Raw genomic sequence first — 17,341 nt, forward strand, 5'->3', positions numbered from 1 at the left:
GTTTAAAAACTTAATCCGAAATTAAAAGTACTTTTCGGCCCTCAGCGAACTCTTAAATGCTACAGTAGAAACCTGTTATAATGTTTTTCAATGGAGCACAAGAAAAAAACATTATAAGCAGGAAAACTTTATAAGCAGAAAATCTCAATTTAGCACTTAACAATGTTCGAGCTTTGTACCAATGAACTCACCAGGCTATGTAAACAACTTTAATGTTAAAACCAAAGATAGTGTACTTGATACATGAATTTTCTGAAACAGGCCAACAATTTTTCAACTTCGTCTTGTTTCCTGGTTAAATTTTGTTTGTCTTTAAAGATACACTGCCACATTTTTTGTAAAATTGTCTCACCATTCATGATGACAACATTAAGAGTGAGAATGTCTACTTCTTCGCCACCTGAAAATGTTTAATTTTGGGATTCCTAAGTATTAATGGGAAAAAAAAATATATGTAAGCAATAGAAAGCAATAGAAAACACTTTTAGTTATGCCCTCGCTCAGTGGTTGCCAACTTGAATATCGTAGGACTATGTACGTGCATCTGAATACCCACTGGAATGGCAAGGAAGAGAAGAGTTGACTAAGGGTGCCAACTGACACGTAACTATGAACATTGTGTACCTTCAGTATATTGCATAAAATTGTATTTTAACAAACTTCATGTATTGTATGGCATTGTAAACATAAACATACATAAAGCAAACTTTTTATCGTAAGTGTTGGAATATTGGTTTTAAAACATTTTTTCCCCATTTATTGAATGTTAGAAAGCAAACATTATAAGCAGGAAATTACACTATTTATGAACGTTATATGCAGGAAATAAATACATTGTCCTTATGGGGGAAATATTGGGACTTTAAAAATATGACATTATAAGCAGGAAAACATTATAACAGGGTTCTACTGTATTCGTAAATAGGCCCCACTCGGATATCTCGAGAAGTTTTGAAATTGCGTTGCTTTTCCTGAAGCTCTGCGCACCGCGTGTGTGCCCGGGTAGGCGGGGCCCTTAAGGGCAGTGACCTCTACCCTAGGCTGGTTAGAAGTAAAGTAGTTGGGGTGAGCGGGAGCGGGCTGCAGAGCGGAAGCGGTCGGTTCGCAGATGCGGAGTACGAGGAGCTGGTGGAGCACGCTCGGTCGTGCGGCTGGGAGCTGCGAGAGGGAGCGGCCGGCCGGCAGGTGGAGGTGGTGACCCGCGCCACCGTCGTCGCCCTGCTCAAGTTCACGGGCCTCGCCCAGCCGTGCCACGCCGGCCAGTTGTGAGTCCCTGGTTCCTCGCGGGCTGCCTCATCGATGGTTCAGATACACTTTTTCTCTCGAATCCAAAATTATCTGAACTCATTCCTGAAAAAACAAATTCCTTCAATTTGAGTCTAAATCGCAAGTGTAAGGAATAATTAGGTATCTTTGAAAGATTTGTGCAATGGAAGTGCATGACTTGATGGTAGCTTTTGGACATATGCCATTGCTTAGCACATGTATGTCTGTAGAAGAAAACTACAAAAAAAAAACAACCCAAATGACAAAAAACACAAATTAAGCAAAAAATCGCTGTTGTCAGGATATAAACATCACAGAATACTCCACAACAGGAATATGGTCAACAAACAATGACAACAGCAATTTTTTGCTTAATTTGTGTTTTTTTTCATTTGTGTTTTTTTTTATGTAGTTTTCTTCTACAGACATACATGTGCTAAGCAATGGCGCATGTCCAAAAGATTACATCAAGTCATGTAAGGAATAAATTAAAATTTGGACAAAACCACAGAAATTTAAGTTTTGCTAAAGTGGGCTGAAGCGAGCAACATTTTAAATGTTAATTACTAAATTTGCTGGGTGTTAATTAATTAGAAAAGGGGGATTTAGCAACTGCATGACCGGATGTCGTCCGGAAGTTGTGGCGTACTCTTCGAACACACTCATGCTGACGTACGGTGGCAGTACAAATGCCGGGAAAGGATTAGCAAAGGTCAGGAATGGAGCGGAGTCTTACCAGGCTTGTGGGGTGAAGCCCCGGTCAACGTCAACTTTGTAGGTAGAGACGTTAAAAAATCCACTATTGCAAAGAAACTTGAAAAATAAAGTGACAGTAGAAACAACTGTGCTATTTGGGGCTAGGTGGCTTGTTTGTGGTCTCATTATGGTTAAGTGGGGTGCTGATGAGTCATGTTAAACACACACACCATTTCTTAAGGCAGACTGTATTTTTGGTGTGACTTGAAATTGTGTGGAGGTTAACCTAAAACTGAGAACCGAGAACCGGGAACCGATTTTTAAGAACCGGAACCGAACCGAGAACCGGGAAAAAAGTAGAACCGACACATCACTAATCAAAGTGCATTCGTTAGGTATTCAAATATTTATATAATTTATAAAGGTTTTTTTTTATTTTGGCAGTCATTAAGAGAATTATATTTTTTTTATCAAAATCAAAGCAGATTATCAGAAGGTTTCAAGATCAGTTTTACTACCAATATTCACACAACTGTGATGTTTGGGACTACAGTAATCATTTTTGTGCCTGTCCTCCAGCTCAAAGTACTACAGCGACATGCGTGACGTCTACCACCTGGCGCACCAAGTGCGGCAGAAGCTGCTGATGTGCGGCAAGGACGGCGACGACAAGAAAGCTTCCACGCCCGCCAAGTTGGAGATGGCGCTGAAGAAACGCCGCGCCGTCTTGGAGCCATCCGACGACCCACTTTCCGAAGAGACAGGTGGGGAACGGGAGCAGCTTGTTGTATTTTTTTTTACGTATTTCCAACAGGATCATCATTGCAACCGTATGTTGGATATCTTCTCATTTCTAAGAAGACTAGAAGAATACAAATTCAACTGTTTACATTCTAATACTAGCTACAGTGAGTAAAAGGTTTTTGGTCCAGCGTTCTATGGTTTGGCCCATTCTTTAACATGGCACCAATTGAGCCACACATGTTAAGATTTTATTAGGTGGATTCTGGCAGTTTACCTTGGTCACCAGTGGGCATGTGTGAAGCATCGACAAAGCGAATCAACCAAATTTCTTTTTAATTCTTAATTTGACTTTTCCAGGAAATTTGCTATTCTTTTTTTTTTTTTTTTGAAGCTTCTGTTGTGATGGAAATCTTCGCGTCTGATGTGAAGCTTGGCATAAGAAATACTTCAGGATATTTAAGTTTATAAAATGTCCAAAAAAAATTTTGTTGTATTGCTTAAGCTTCGATAAACTGGATTTCTGCATTTAAAAAAAAAAGGTGGCACAATGCAACTTATTCATTGTTCTTGTAAATAATCTGCAGATGAAAGTGACATGGAGGAAGAGAGCAGCACTCCTTTTTCTACGAGTTGTGACGATGTCTGTGGCACGATCCTGCTTCACCTACTTTTTCTACTCGTAGCAGTCAGAAGTCCGCCAGACCAAGAGTTTGTTACCTGTCCAGAATTTACGAGGTAAGATTCACACTCGAAAATAATTTAATTTGCCGCAGTGAAAAAGAGTTCATTTAAAGCAGCAATTATCCTGACATTAAATGCTTTAACATTTTTATAATAAATTATTTAACAATAAGAAACCAATCCTAACCCATCTCAACCTAATTAAAGTCTAATCAAATTAGGAAAAAATTAGATAAAATAAATATCAAAACCAAATAAAAATGACAATTTAAAAATTGATCATTAGATATATATAATCCCTTTTATAATAAATAATTATAGAAGAAAATAAAAACGAGCAAATCAAAGACATTCAAACAAAAATTAAAGTTATTATCAATTGAGTATTATTAAATGTAAATAATTCATATTCAATCAGACAATATTAAAAATAAAAAAGTAAAAAACCAACAACAAAAGATAATAATCTAATTAAAGATTGTGTTTCTTCTGGTGCAGGTTCCAGATGGGGTCGGCTGTGGTCCGCTACATCGGTGTGAAGCTGCCCAGCCGAGGCCGTACGGCACAGAGCGCCACGGACGCATGCAGATACGCTTCTCCCAGTGCCTTGTGCAGTGCCATGAAGGCCCAGTGCCGGCGGGCTGAGGCGAGTGCAACCCTGCCGTAGTTTGCCAACACCCTTCCGTTACATGTTCTTCGAGTACTGCGGGAAAACTGTTGATTCCTCAGAGCGTCCAAGATTTATTATTACCTATAAAAAGACCTGTAAAAAGTTTAAAATTACAATTATGCATAATGATGGCTTAGAATGAAAACCTCGTATCTCAATTTTTGGACGAAAATACGTTTTTTATGTTTTTGGCTGGAAAACCTAGTATCTCACAAAATGTTTGGCTGAAAGAAATAAAATGTGCATCCTACTGCTTTCTATCGGGAAAAAAAAAGAAACCACGTATATCAGTAGCACTCCACATTGTAGAGAGAAAACCTCGTATGCATTTTATGAGATACAAAGTTTTCATTCTAAGCCATCGATAAAGGGAATAATTGTTTGAATTTTTTTAAGCAGGTTAACGTCTTATCAATCTGGTGACTTATTTACCATATTTACTCTAAATAAGGTGATTTTGAATATACATAATGTGATCCCAAAATTTTTGATAATGATTTTATGATAAATACTTTATGGGTTAAAAATCACAATTCAAACACACATTTAAATAAGGTAATTTATACTGTATTTAGTAACAGCTTTTGTGGTGCCACTTTCTGTCACTAAAGTGATTTACAGTATATGGGCTACAGCAAGCTAGCCAGTAAGGGGGGGAGAAAAGAGAGTTTTATTGCTGTAGTTGAAAAGCCATCCATCAGAAAGCAAAGAATGCTGCAATATATGTTGTACCTAACAGCTGTTGTAAAATGACTCCCCCTCCCCAGCATTCTAAAGTGTTATCCTGTCTATCCTGTTTCCTCTGTCACGCCTGCTGACGATGCCCACTCCCCTCCCACACGAGGTTCAGAAGGTCGTAAACAAAAGCGGATTAAAGCGGCATAAGTGATGCAGTTCATCACAGGCAGATCGGATGTTCAAGAGGCAGTTACTTACAGCCGGCTAAAGTGGCTGAAGTGATGCATTTATGAGGCAGAGCGTGTGGTTAACAACTTAGCTTTTCCCATCACGTTTTCCAGTGGCAAGATTCATGTTTGTGATTTTAATGCGACACCGACTTATAGGTTTAGCAGTTTTGGTAAAAACTATCGCATTGTATTCAGGTAAATACGGTGAATGGTTGCACAGTAAGATTTCCAGTAACAAAAATCAAAGTGACGTAATATTTTTTATTTTATTTTAGGTATGGATCAAGTATAGATATTTATTGATATCCATTTTAAAAACTACCTCAATTAAGTATCTATCCTGCTCAAAGTACACACCTCATGTTTACACTAACTTTTGTCAGCACATATTGATTCAATTTTTTTTTTAGTTTAATTTAAAAGTTAGCATGATTTTTCCACTTAACCCCAACCAAACAGACAACAGAACTAATTGAATTTGGAACTATGTACCTTCAGGGTAAAACTAAAACTGTAAAAAATTTTTATAACTTTACAAAAACTATGAACATAATCTGGTTGTCCAACTAACTTAGAACCCAGAAGCAATCTACTTCAGACAATGGCCGTGTAAGCCTGCGAAAATTATTAAAATTTAGTGTTACCAACTTAGAAATAATAAAAGCTCTTCCTAAAAGGTTATTAGGGACACTGGTAACATATTAAAATTTTATTATTTCTATCTTGCATGTTGGCATATTTCGTAGTAAATAGTAATACCAGTAAAATATTTCCCATTTCCCCCATTTACCAATTTTATGTGAGTTGAATGTGTGTTACAGTTAAGACTGACTGCGTTCAACCAGATACTGCAGCTGTTATGTCGCGGTGACTACAACGGCGAAGAGGACCAGAGTCTTCCAGACTCGACACTACTTTGCTGTGTGAGTACACAATGGGAATTTACCAGGTTGAAAATCCAATGCGCATGCATGCATGCAGAAACTGCTACAGCCATATGATGAAACATTTCCTAATGCACACATTGGCAGGGTCTGCCTGAAATATTGAACACACTGTTGAAATCTTTTTTTTTTTCAGAAGATTCTGGAAGTTTATTAAGAGTACATACTTTTCTTTATTTTTTGGCTTGAAATTAAATTTAGGGAGAGATTTTGGTTGATTTGAATTTATAGGAGGTCAGGGTTTATATTATTTACTTGGTAGGATTTATTTATATAATCAAATTATTCAGAATTAATTTTTAATTTTTTAAATATTATTATTTCTTTTTTATTTATTAATTTAATATTTATTTAATTTATATAGCTTATATAGAGTTTAATATTGAAGATGTTAAGGAAGAAAATTTTCTTGTACTGGATAATTATATATTTTTTTTAATATTGTATTATTCGTTATTATTATAATATAATATAATATAATATCGCAAGAGGTGTGAGATTTCGCCAGATTTAAATTCAATAAAAGTATAAAAAAAATTTTTTTTTTTTGAATATTCTCAAATTCCTACTCCACCCTCCCGAGCAAAGGCTTGGAGCAGTTGCATGCCTCCAGACTCTCTGGTACGATGCGCACGCCGAGAGACCGTGCTCCCTAGTTCAAAGTCCGTGTCGACCCCAAAGTACCTGTGTCTTCACATGCGGGACGTGTGTCGACCAGTGGCGTAGCCTGGATTTATGTATGGGGGGTGTTAAGAAGCATGCGCCCCCCTCCTCCCGTATTAAAGCGGGAGGTCCGGGGGTCTTCCCCCGGGAAAATTTGGATTTTAAGGTGTAAAATAGTGCTATTTTAGCAGTTTTTGGTACTTAAATTTAAATATTGTGATGGTAAAAATTTTATTAATTTTTAATATGAAATTTGTTTGAGTGATGAATAAGAAATTTAATTAAAGATTTGGTGCTGGGGTTTGAACCCCTAAAACCTCCCCCCCCCCCCCTGGCTTCGCCCCTGGTGTCGACGGCTGGCATCTCGCTGCTCGCAGGTGCACCAGCAGCTGCTGGCCGGGTTCTTCGGCCTGGACATCCTGTCGACGGGCGACGGGCGCAGCGTCCAGCTTCTCCACTACCTGCACGCGGTCAGGACCACCCCGCGGGCGGTCAAGGGCGACATCCAGGCGGCCGTGCACAGCATATACTCCTTCCTGGTCGGGTCGCTGGTGAGGCGTTGCCGCCAGCAGGAGGCGTCCGAGGGTGAGTCCCGTTCCCGCCGTCCTGCTCGTCGGTGCTGTGGAGCGGCGTCTAACCGGTTGCCGGGTCGCGAAACATTCCCGACGAATCTTTTACCATAATCTTTGAATATATATACTATGCAGAAGTCGCTAGCCCAGGTTAAAATTTCTAATACGGTTTTGAGTTAGTTGGTTGATTCACCGCCGCAATCGCCACCATCTCCAGGGCATCAACTTGCGGCGGTCCCTAGCGGACGAAATGTCGAACTCTTCAAACACCCCTTCCCCCCAACCCGTTGAACGACCTTGAGCTGCAGTGAATGATGGGGTGGGTGGGTGCGGGGGAATGACAGCGGGCGACAGTGCTGCGCTCTTAACGTGTAAATAACAACCTAAGACGATGCAGGGCGTTACGGCAGCGCACTGCAGCGGTGAAGTTCCCAAGCTGCTCATCATACGCTCCTGAAACACGTAGAGTAAATCCTATCCACTCGCGACTTCTATACAGTATATATATTCAAAGCCATAATTGTCATAAATAATCACAACAACAAAAAAATATATGTTTATTCATAAGATGTATCTTAAAGCGGGCTCGTTCTGGGCTTTTAGTCTGCATTTAATTTTACTGATAACCCCTGAGTGAACAGATGAATAAATTTTGATTATTTACGATGCGTGTTTTTAATATATATTTACTTAACGGACTATAAAAATATTTTGATAGTCATTTGGGGTTTAGGGAAACACTTCTGAAGAGTATCGATCACTGTCATTTTTCTGTTGGTAGTTGTTTTTAAAAAAACTTTGTTAGCATCACTTGTAACTATCTGTGTAAACAAATCTTGGAAGTCGATTTTAACCTACTTCTAGTTGTATCGATTTGAAACTGTGTTAGCAAATGTAATCCGGATGACAATACAATAATTTAGTACTATCGAACTGATCTGATATTCAGGAGGTTGATAGTGGAACTCTACAATGGCTAATAGTAAACCCCTTACTTTTTAGTCTGTTACTGACAAAAGTGCTTATTTTAAAATTTTAGCTATAATTTATAAACTTTGTATTGTGTAACTGTTAAAAGCGTGTTTTTTTAGTTTTTTAAAATATAGTAATTTTTAAATTTGCGATTATATCTATCAAATGACTAATCAGGTTTACAAATTTATTCCAAAATAATTTCACTAGGATAAAATTTACTTTGGCACACTAATATGCCGAGTACATACCCCTATGCTTGTGAAAGTTAAAATATTTTAGGGTGAATGCTGAATGTTGTAAGTGGGTCTGCCATCTTGACGACTTTGGCTCATTGCCATAGCATTTTCTGCATGCATGTGCATTGGACATTCAACCTGGTAAATTCTTGTTGTGTAATGCGCGCTAATTTTTTTTTTTATAATTTTGAACTTTGGCAGGTCCAGGGCATTAGTTGGTGGAAGTAGTAAATATGAACTGCTACATCAGCAGTTTGTATCAGGTCTTTTCTTTTTCTAGCCTGGGTGTGTCAGGGACGGACAGCCTAGTGGTTAGTAATGTTCATCCTCATTAGTCTGTTTGTCGTCTGCAGCGGGCGGAGTGGACATTCAACCTGGTAAATTCCATTGTGTAATGCGTGCTTATTTTTTTTAAAATATAATTTTGAAAATTGGCAGATCCAGGCATGAGTTGGTGGGTTTTGTAAATCTGAACTGCTCCATCAGCACTTTGTATCGGGTCCTTCCTTTTTCTAACCTGGGTGTGTCACGGACGGACGGCCTAGCGGTTCCTGATGTTAGTCTTCCTTGGTCTGTCTGTTGTCTGCAGCGGGCGTAGTGGACGGCCTAGCGGTTTGTGATGTTCATCTTCATTAGTCTGTCTGTTGTCTGCAGCGGGCGTAGTGGACGGCCTAGCGGTTTGTGATGTTCATCTTCCTTAGTCTGTCTGTTGTCTGCAGCGGGCGGAGTGGACGGCCTAGCGGTACGTGATGTTCGTCTTCCTTGGTCTGTCTGTCATCTGCAGCGGGCGGAGTGGACGGCCTAGCGGTTCGTGATGTTCATCTTCCTTGGTCTGTCTGTTGTCTGCAGCGGGCGGAGTGGACAGCCTAGCGGTTCGTTTTGTTCGTCTTCCCTAGTCTGTCTGTTGTCTGCAGCGGGCGTAGTGGACGGCCTAGCGGTTCGTGATGTTCATCCTCCTTGGTCTGTCTGTTGTCTGCAGCGGGCGGAGTGGACGGCCCAAGCGGTTCATGATGCTCATCCTCCTTGGTCTGTCTGTTGTCCGCAGCGGGCGTAGTGGACGGCCTAGCGGTTTGTGATGTTCATCTTCCTTAGTCTGTCTGTTGTCTGCAGCGGGCGGAGTGGACGGCCTAGCGGTTCGTTTTGTTCGTCTTCCTTAGTCTGTCTGTTGTCTACAGCAGGCGGGGTGGACGGCCCAAGCGGTTCATGATGCTCATCCTCCTTGGTCTGTCTGTTGTCCGCAGCGGGCGGAGTGGACGGCCTAGCGGTTCGTGATGCTCATCCTCCTTGGTCTGTCTGTTATCCGCAGCGGGCGGAGTGGACGGCCCAAGCGGTTCGTGATGTTCATCTTCCGTTGTCTGTCTGTTGTTTGCAGCGGGCGGAGTGGACCAACTGCAGGTGCTCACGGTGTTTGCGCTGAGCGTGCGCTACCACCCGGCCGACCTGGCGCTGGTGGTGAGGCGAGGGCTGCTCCCGGCCCTGTCCTCGCTGTGCGCCAGCGGCGGGAACGCAGCCAGCTCCGTGCTGCCCTGCGACCGCGCCTGCCGCGCGTCCGTGCTGGGGCAGGCCGCCATGCGGCTGCTGCACATCCTTGCGATGTCCTGCGGGTGAGGGTTCACCTTCACATCGCACTGTCAAAGTAATAGAGCCATATCCAAAAATAATGTGAAATTGAGTTAAGATCGCCAATGGAAACAACATCTGCCAATCTTACCGATGTAATAAGGCCATACCTGAATTTCGAAAAATAACTGTCAAAACACGATGTTGCGATGGACGCAAGTCTGAAATTTAACCATGTTATTGCAATAGTATAGCTAGCCTCTTGTTTAATTGTGTATTTAATTACTTTTGACATGTGGCCGTATTACTTTGACAGTGCGATATGTTTATTATTATTACATTGAAAACTCCTTGCAATGTACCTGATTAAACCCTATTTTTTTTTTTACTTTATACTAAACCTAAACATCTTTATTTGGGATCATTTTGAGATAGCTTGTGCTCTGAAAAATACGTACTGGATATTTTTTTTACTTTATACTAAACCTGAAACATTTTTTTTCAGATCATTTGGAATTAGCTTGTGCTCTGAAAAATACATACTGAAGTTATAACTCAATATACAGTATCTCCACGTGTTGGAAAGTCAAGGAAAAATCAGGGATAAGTCAGGGAAGTTCGGATTGGTCAGAGAAAGTCAGGGAATTCAATTTAAATCCTAGAAAAATCATGGTATTTTCTCAGTGATATTAATTTTAGCAAAACATTTCATGCTCCAATCTCCATGATCTTAACTGTGTATGAAAGGTTCGGTTTGAACAAAGCCAGCATTGGACATAGTGGAGGCAGATATTATTTATTTCAGAAAATTACGTAGCCGGTGTAGGTAAATTATTTAAAAAAAAAAAAAAAAAAAAAAATTGGTTGTCTGTAAAGTTGGTTTACGGACGATAGTTTAACGTGGCAACGTCATAACAAAACATTGATGAAATGATTGCATACTTTTATGAATAAAATTGAATAAATGGAAAAATGGAAAATTAACAAAAAAAAATTTATTAATAATAGAATAGTTTAGTTAAAGTACTAAATTCGAAAGCTACTTTTAAAAAGCCTGCCTTAAGCTATTTAATATAATAGTAGTATCATAGGCCAATCGAGTGGAATAGAGATAGATGTGGCGCAAGCGTACCAATGACCGTAACGGGTCACAGCGTAACGGGAGAATGTCCGTAACGGGACAATTAGTCATCCTTTTTTGTGCGTGCAGCCGGCGTTCATCGATTTATTAGACGTTGTCACGTCAAAAATAAATGTTCAAGAAAATTGAAATTTTGGTAATGAAAAGTCAAGGACAGATCTGTGTGGACGCCCTGAAGTGGTGGTAGCCCCGCGATGTGTGGTCCCCCGCAGGCTGTTCGCCGGCAGGGTGGAGGAGCCGGTGGTGCGGGGCGTGGTGGGGGTGATGCTGGCGCAACTCCACCGCCTCCTGGCGCAGGCGTCGCGCGCGCCGGACGCGTCGCGCTGGTCCGGCGCGCACGAGCTGCGCGCGGCCGAGCACGCGCTGGGGGACTTCCTGGTGTTTGTGCGCCGCGTGGCGTCCAGCCCCGGGGCGCGGCGCTTGCTGGGCGGGCAGGAGTGGGCCAGCGCCCTGCTGGCGGTGACGGGCCCGCGCGGGGAGGGGGACGACTCCGCCCCCGGGCTGCCGCTGGTGCAGGCGCTGCGGCCGCGCCTCCTGGCGCTGCAGCTGCTGGCGACGGTGCTGCCCGGCGGCGACGAGCTGCGGGAGCAGGTCGGTCCCCACTCGAGGGTGGCAGTCGTCCTTGACTGGTTTTTACTACCTCCTTTTGGCCTTTAATTTAAAATTTGTAAAATTTAACCATATATCCTTTTTTAATCATATGTTTTGTTTTTTTATGGTCTTTTTATACATCACGTTTAGAGTTACAATCCCAATAAAATAAGGTACAGTTTAAATTTCATTAGTATATTTATGTGTTCTAGATGCTTTTGAAGTTTATTTATTTTTTTGAGTGTTTTGAATTATTAAAACCAAGCAATTTGAAAACTGCTGATAGATATCAGAGTGTAGTCTGTGTGCGAAAATTGTTTAAGAATGCACTGAAGTTTGTATGAGTCACATTTTTTTTTTTTTTTTTTAACAGTATTTTTTTAGAATTATTGTGAAATTTGCTTTAAAAAAAAATGTGTGTTTTTTTTAGAATGATTTTTTTTAGGGCATGAAACACGTGGTTTCAGATTCTTTTTAAACTCTTCAAGCGACTCGCGTCGCTCCTTCGTATTCATTTCGCCGCCGTGCAATGGCGCGGCTGTCGCTCAGATCTCGTAGTTGTGCCGTGCACGACGAGAATGTCTTGCACTTAGAGGGGATACCACGCCAGAAGCACTGACTAGGCGGGCCCCCGTAAGCCTGCGCGTCGTGTCAGCTCGGCGTGTGTGCCCTGGGCCCAGGTGGTGCGGGAGCTGTTCCGCCAGCTGGCCGCCAGCATGTGGGCCACGCCCCAGGCCGTGGCGGAGCGCCAGGCGCAGCAGAAGCAGCGGCAGCTCAAGAGAACCCTCTACAAGCTCAACAGCCCAGGTACCCCTCCCCACCCCTCCACTCTCGTGGTTATTTTAGATAGATTAAAACAATTATTTCATAGATGGAGAGGCCATCGGCCTCTCTGGTAAGTAAATTTAGGCTGGGGGGGACATGGGATGTAAATATATTTGGCGAAGAGAAGTAAATACATCCAAATTGAATGTATTGTATGTAATGTAATAATAATAATAATAAATGTTGAATGAGGAGTTGTTTAGAATGCTTTGGGACGAGAGAATTTCACACTTGGGAAAATAGCACACAAATTTACCTACACTTAATTCTAAGAGACAGAAACAAAACATTTCTTAAATGAAAGATATTTATTCTGAGAATCGTAGAAACTTGAAAATAAGAAAAAAGGAAAAAAAAAAAACCTTGAGTGCTATTCTGTGTCCCCTCAACAAGGAATTTTTGGAGGGGTCATGTCCCCCCCCACATCCCCCCCACCAGAGAGGCCCATGCCCTTGCCCAAGAAGCTGTATACAAAATCGCAGCGCTGTCCGCATATTGGTTGTCAATACGTAGCATCTTTCACAACTGCGACTTGGTGCCTCGACCTCTCTAGAGAGCAGCCTCCGCACTTCACACGGGTGCGTGCTTCGGACCTTTCTTGTTCATGAAAGGAAAAGTCACAGGTTGTGTAGAAAATGTCACAGATGTTTGTAAAATGTCCAGAATCTCCAATAAATTATCATTTAATTTTCTGCCCTTTGACGGAAACTTTATAATCACCTCATGTTTAATACGTTGATGTTCTACACTGTGCATGTTAGATGTTAAAATTGGCTTATAGTTGAGAGGAGGAGGGAAGGGAAGTAAAACAAAGACAATTACATTTTGCCAAACTGTCATAATGACATCAATGACACATATGCTGTATGTTGGTGTAATTTAATACAGAATGTACGTTTTAATTTCTTTTGTTTTTTTGGGAGCATTTTTATTGTTCTCAATTTTTGAAACTGATACAAATCATTTTTTATGTATAATATATTTTAATATACAATATAGAATTTATTTATTGAGGCTTTAGTTTGACAAAACATATTTTTCTGTGCGGTAAAATATTTTTAATTTTTATCATTTTAATATTTTCATGACAGGCACAATTATAGGAGCTAAACCAGTAGAAGACCCTTGTATTATAATGAGTCAAATCATAATAATTATATACTTCAGATACTTTCTAATAGATAATGTTATTTGCATTAATTAATTTTTTATTAATTAATTTAATTTTTTATTTGACCATATAAATGTTTTTACGCAAAGGTATGGGGCACGTGAAAATATAAGTAAAAAGGTTAAACATACAGGAAGTACGGGTGTGAAGATAAAAAAAAACAGTAATACAGGTACAAAAATAGCAACTAACGTCAATGTGTAAGACCTGCAAAATTCGCGGTTTCGATGGCCTTCAGGATAGACTGCACATGCCCCTGTACACTCGGGCAAATAACGCAAGTTCATTGGCTGCCGACTTGTAAGTCGTCCCAGCTGGTTTGTCTGTTATTCGATCCTTCTTTGGTTGAGGGTTTATAACTGGTTGAGATTCGTCCAGATGAACAGTAAGCCAATAGCAAAATTATCTAAGAGGTATATGTGTTTGAATTCTAGCCTATCACCGAATTAACCCGCGAATTTTGCAGGTCTCTATCAATGAGTTAACTTTTTTCGCGAAATGAGCTTTTGAACTTGCATCGGCTCGACGTAGAGCGCGTGGAGCGAGTGAGTGAGTGGGTGAGACTGCTCCCGCCAGGTGACGTGTGGCTGGACAGCGAGGTGTGCGAGGAGAACGTGCCCGTCCAGTACCTGGGCTTCGACATCAACAAGTGCGAGAACTGCACCATCGAGAACGGGCAGATGCTGGTGCACGGGGTGGGCGGCCGGGGCTACGGACTGGGGCTCACCGCCGTGTCTTCAGGTTCGTTTCCCGGTCGCCCCCGAGTGTTGTTGGGTGTCCCGTGCAGGCTTCCAGTTCTAGAGCCAGAGTATACCTGATGCAGAGGCGTAACAACAGGGGGGGGGGGGGGGGGGGCAAGGGTATTTTGCCCCCCCCCCCCCCCCCCCCTTCTGCAACCTTGAAGTGGGGGCAAACGGGGGCAAAGAAAGTGCTGTGTAATCAATTTTTAGATAATAAACCTGCTTAAATAGGTAGCACCATTTTCCACCTTGAAATACAAATTTTCCCGTGGGAGGACCCCTGGACCCCGCTTCAATAGGGGGGGGATCGATGATTCTTTATATATAGGTATATTGCCCCCCCTCCCCTTTTGGAAATTTAGTTGTTGCGCCCCTGACCTGATGTGATAGCATAAGATTGTTTGGGCACGCTGCACGAAATTATTTCGCTGGCTAGATGCAGCCCGTGGGCGCCCAATGGCCACCACTGATATAAACGAGACCATACTAACTATATTATCTGAAAGTATGAATTTAATGTGTCTGGAAGTTGTGATGTCCCACATATCAAATTACATTCACTCTCGCAATTTGCATTTTTTTATTTTTTTATTATTTTTTTTAAATATATAACAATGAAAGTATGTTAATCAAGAGCAAGATTACCATCACATAACATTCAAACAATTCAAATAATCTGTTTTCGTATGAGAATGTAAGGATAGTGTTTTGAGATTGGAAAGTTACATTCACAAGTAAAGTTCCAGTACATACAGTAAACTCCTTTTAAGAAGTTACTTAAGGTGCTTAGAAATTTAGAATTTCTAACAGGAGAATTTTGATTAGAGGTGTTTTATTTATTTATAGGTCCATTGCTAAATTTTTACAACTTGTGTGGCTCAGTGGTAAGACTCTGCTGGTCTTGCTTTTCAGTTAACGCAGTATCGAATCACAGTCTGGCCATGTTGGTTTTTGTTTTCCAGGGTCCCCCTAGATAATTCCAGCCAAAAGCTGGAATGTTTCTGTACTATAACATGTCAGGCTGTGAGTACTGCTGTTGCTGCCGAACGATATAATTTTGCTAAAACCTGCAGAACTAAGACCAACTCTACAGATTTTTTGTTTTAAACAGTAATAAACTATTTCATTTACAAATTTAATTTATAAAATAAAGGTTAACATTTTTTTTTCTTTAACAAATATAAATAAGAAAGGGATTTAGTATAAAAAAGGCATAAAGTGTGACAAGATTGTCACAGTTTCTTACAATTGGCCTTGGCTGATTCCTTTCCCAGTTTCCTTGAACTGCGATGTTCATTGAATTCATCAAAGTGACGTTAAGCCAAGATAAAATTTAGTAAACATTTACAAAAAAACCAAGGTTCTGAGATCTCTAACTGTTGAAGTAGTGTTGAGTTTACCTTACCCTAGTCTTGAAAGGGTCAGATGAAATATTTCTAATAGTCTTTCTCTGTTGAGACAATACTGGTTGTTTGTATTAACCTTGAGGTTTTGAATAAAATCTGGTAGTCCAAATATTTCTCCACCTTTGGGCATCTTTCGTTACTGAGAAGTATCCAATGGAACAAAAGACACTTAAAAACCATTTTAGTACAAAATAGGACATGGACACGGATTGGTAGTAAGTTGTGTCAGAACTTAAAAGTGACGAGGAAAATGATGGGTTGCCCTAAAACCACACTGCTTGCTCAGATGGAAGCCCTCCTGACCTTGGGTTGATGCTGAAGTCACAGGGGCAGAACTTATCTAGTCTGCCAGTCCAGGGGAATCCTCCAGGGACCATTAGGGCTGACGGAGGCTTCCAAGTATAAATATTCTTTCTTGACTCTTCATTTTTATTTTATAGTTGTCAAAATATCCAAGAGTTAGTATGTGATAGCTGTTCTGTTGAATGTGAGTCGATAACAAAATTATTTTAGTCTTTTCATTAAACTTAAAACTTAAAAACCTACAGACAGCATAGAGCAGAGAGGAGGCTCCGTAAATCTTATATGAGGAGAAAATATATTCATGAATAGAGACAAGATTTTATGGTATTATTTTTTGGCCAATTTCGTTTTTAAAACAGGAGCTTTTGGTGTCTTTGGTTTTGTTTTTTCTAATTAAATGTTCAATCATACATACTAATTTCTCCAAATCAGTGTTGTTTTGACTGATACATGATGCACTTTTTCAATGTAATGATTTGTAATAAGCATGGCTAACTTTGGAAGAAATAAAATAAATGTGTTAAGTATTTCTATTTGAATAATGTTCTAAGGTCATAATGTAAAGATGAGTACTAACTAATAACAGTTGCAAGATTAAAAATAGTAAATTTTTACTTATCTTTGCGGTACAAACATTATGCTAAATAAATTACTTTCATTGAATTTAATGTTTAAAAGTTAAGGTATTTGTCATTTTAATTAAGTTTTAATTGACTATACCAATTATTTTCATAATTTTAATTGCATTTTGGTGCTTGGTGGGGTATTAACTTTAATTTTGGTGGTACATGGCGTATCAACATGCTTTTTGTTGTTATTTCTGTTTTATCGCAGTTCACCATATATGTAATCTTGTCCCAATTCATGAAGATATACTAGTGTAGAGAGGAAATTTTTCCTGAGTTAAGGAGACTGTAAACTGGTAGTGATAATGATGATTATGTTGATTATCAGGACGAGATCTCTTCTGCAGCTCTGCAGTTTTGATTGCAGGCTGCTACCAATGGAAGTTCCTCATTGTGAAGGAGAACAAAGGCAACGAGGGAACGTGTGTAGGCGTCGCTAAGTACCCCATCACGGAGTACACACATCGCACGACTTCAGACATGTGGCTCTATCGGGCCTACAGGTTGGGCAACACTATATCATCAAGTTTAACTAATATTTTAAATAATTTTGTTATTCTTTTACGACTTTTAGTAAAAAAATTTTTCTCCTTCAAAATCTTTTAGATACTAACAAGAATTTT

At 40.3% G+C, this 17,341-nt stretch overlaps 1 protein-coding gene across 5 annotated transcripts in view; it reads left to right on the forward strand.

Moving 5' to 3' along the window:
• Positions 1–17,341, forward strand: part of LOC134537462 (probable E3 ubiquitin-protein ligase HERC1) — a 126,595-nt gene that overhangs the window by 40,760 nt on the left and 68,494 nt on the right. For 4 of the 5 annotated variants that reach the window (XM_063377916.1, XM_063377917.1, XM_063377921.1 and 1 more), the window contains exons 20-30: positions 1,109–1,265; positions 2,542–2,726; positions 3,291–3,441; positions 3,886–4,033; positions 5,787–5,888; positions 6,950–7,157; positions 9,728–9,959; positions 11,269–11,647; positions 12,328–12,454; positions 14,220–14,384; positions 17,086–17,221. In XM_063377916.1, coding sequence (XP_063233986.1) covers positions 1,109–1,265; positions 2,542–2,726; positions 3,291–3,441; positions 3,886–4,033; positions 5,787–5,888; positions 6,950–7,157; positions 9,728–9,959; positions 11,269–11,647; positions 12,328–12,454; positions 14,220–14,384; positions 17,086–17,221 — 1,990 coding nt within the window. The remainder of the gene's footprint in view (positions 1–1,108; positions 1,266–2,541; positions 2,727–3,290; positions 3,442–3,885; positions 4,034–5,786; positions 5,889–6,949; positions 7,158–9,727; positions 9,960–11,268; positions 11,648–12,327; positions 12,455–14,219; positions 14,385–17,085; positions 17,222–17,341) is intronic. The other variant, XM_063377918.1, reaches the window with a different exon arrangement.

Source organism: Bacillus rossius, chromosome 12, assembly GCF_032445375.1.
Source record: "Bacillus rossius redtenbacheri isolate Brsri chromosome 12, Brsri_v3, whole genome shotgun sequence".
NCBI lineage: Eukaryota > Metazoa > Arthropoda > Insecta > Phasmatodea > Bacillidae > Bacillus > Bacillus rossius.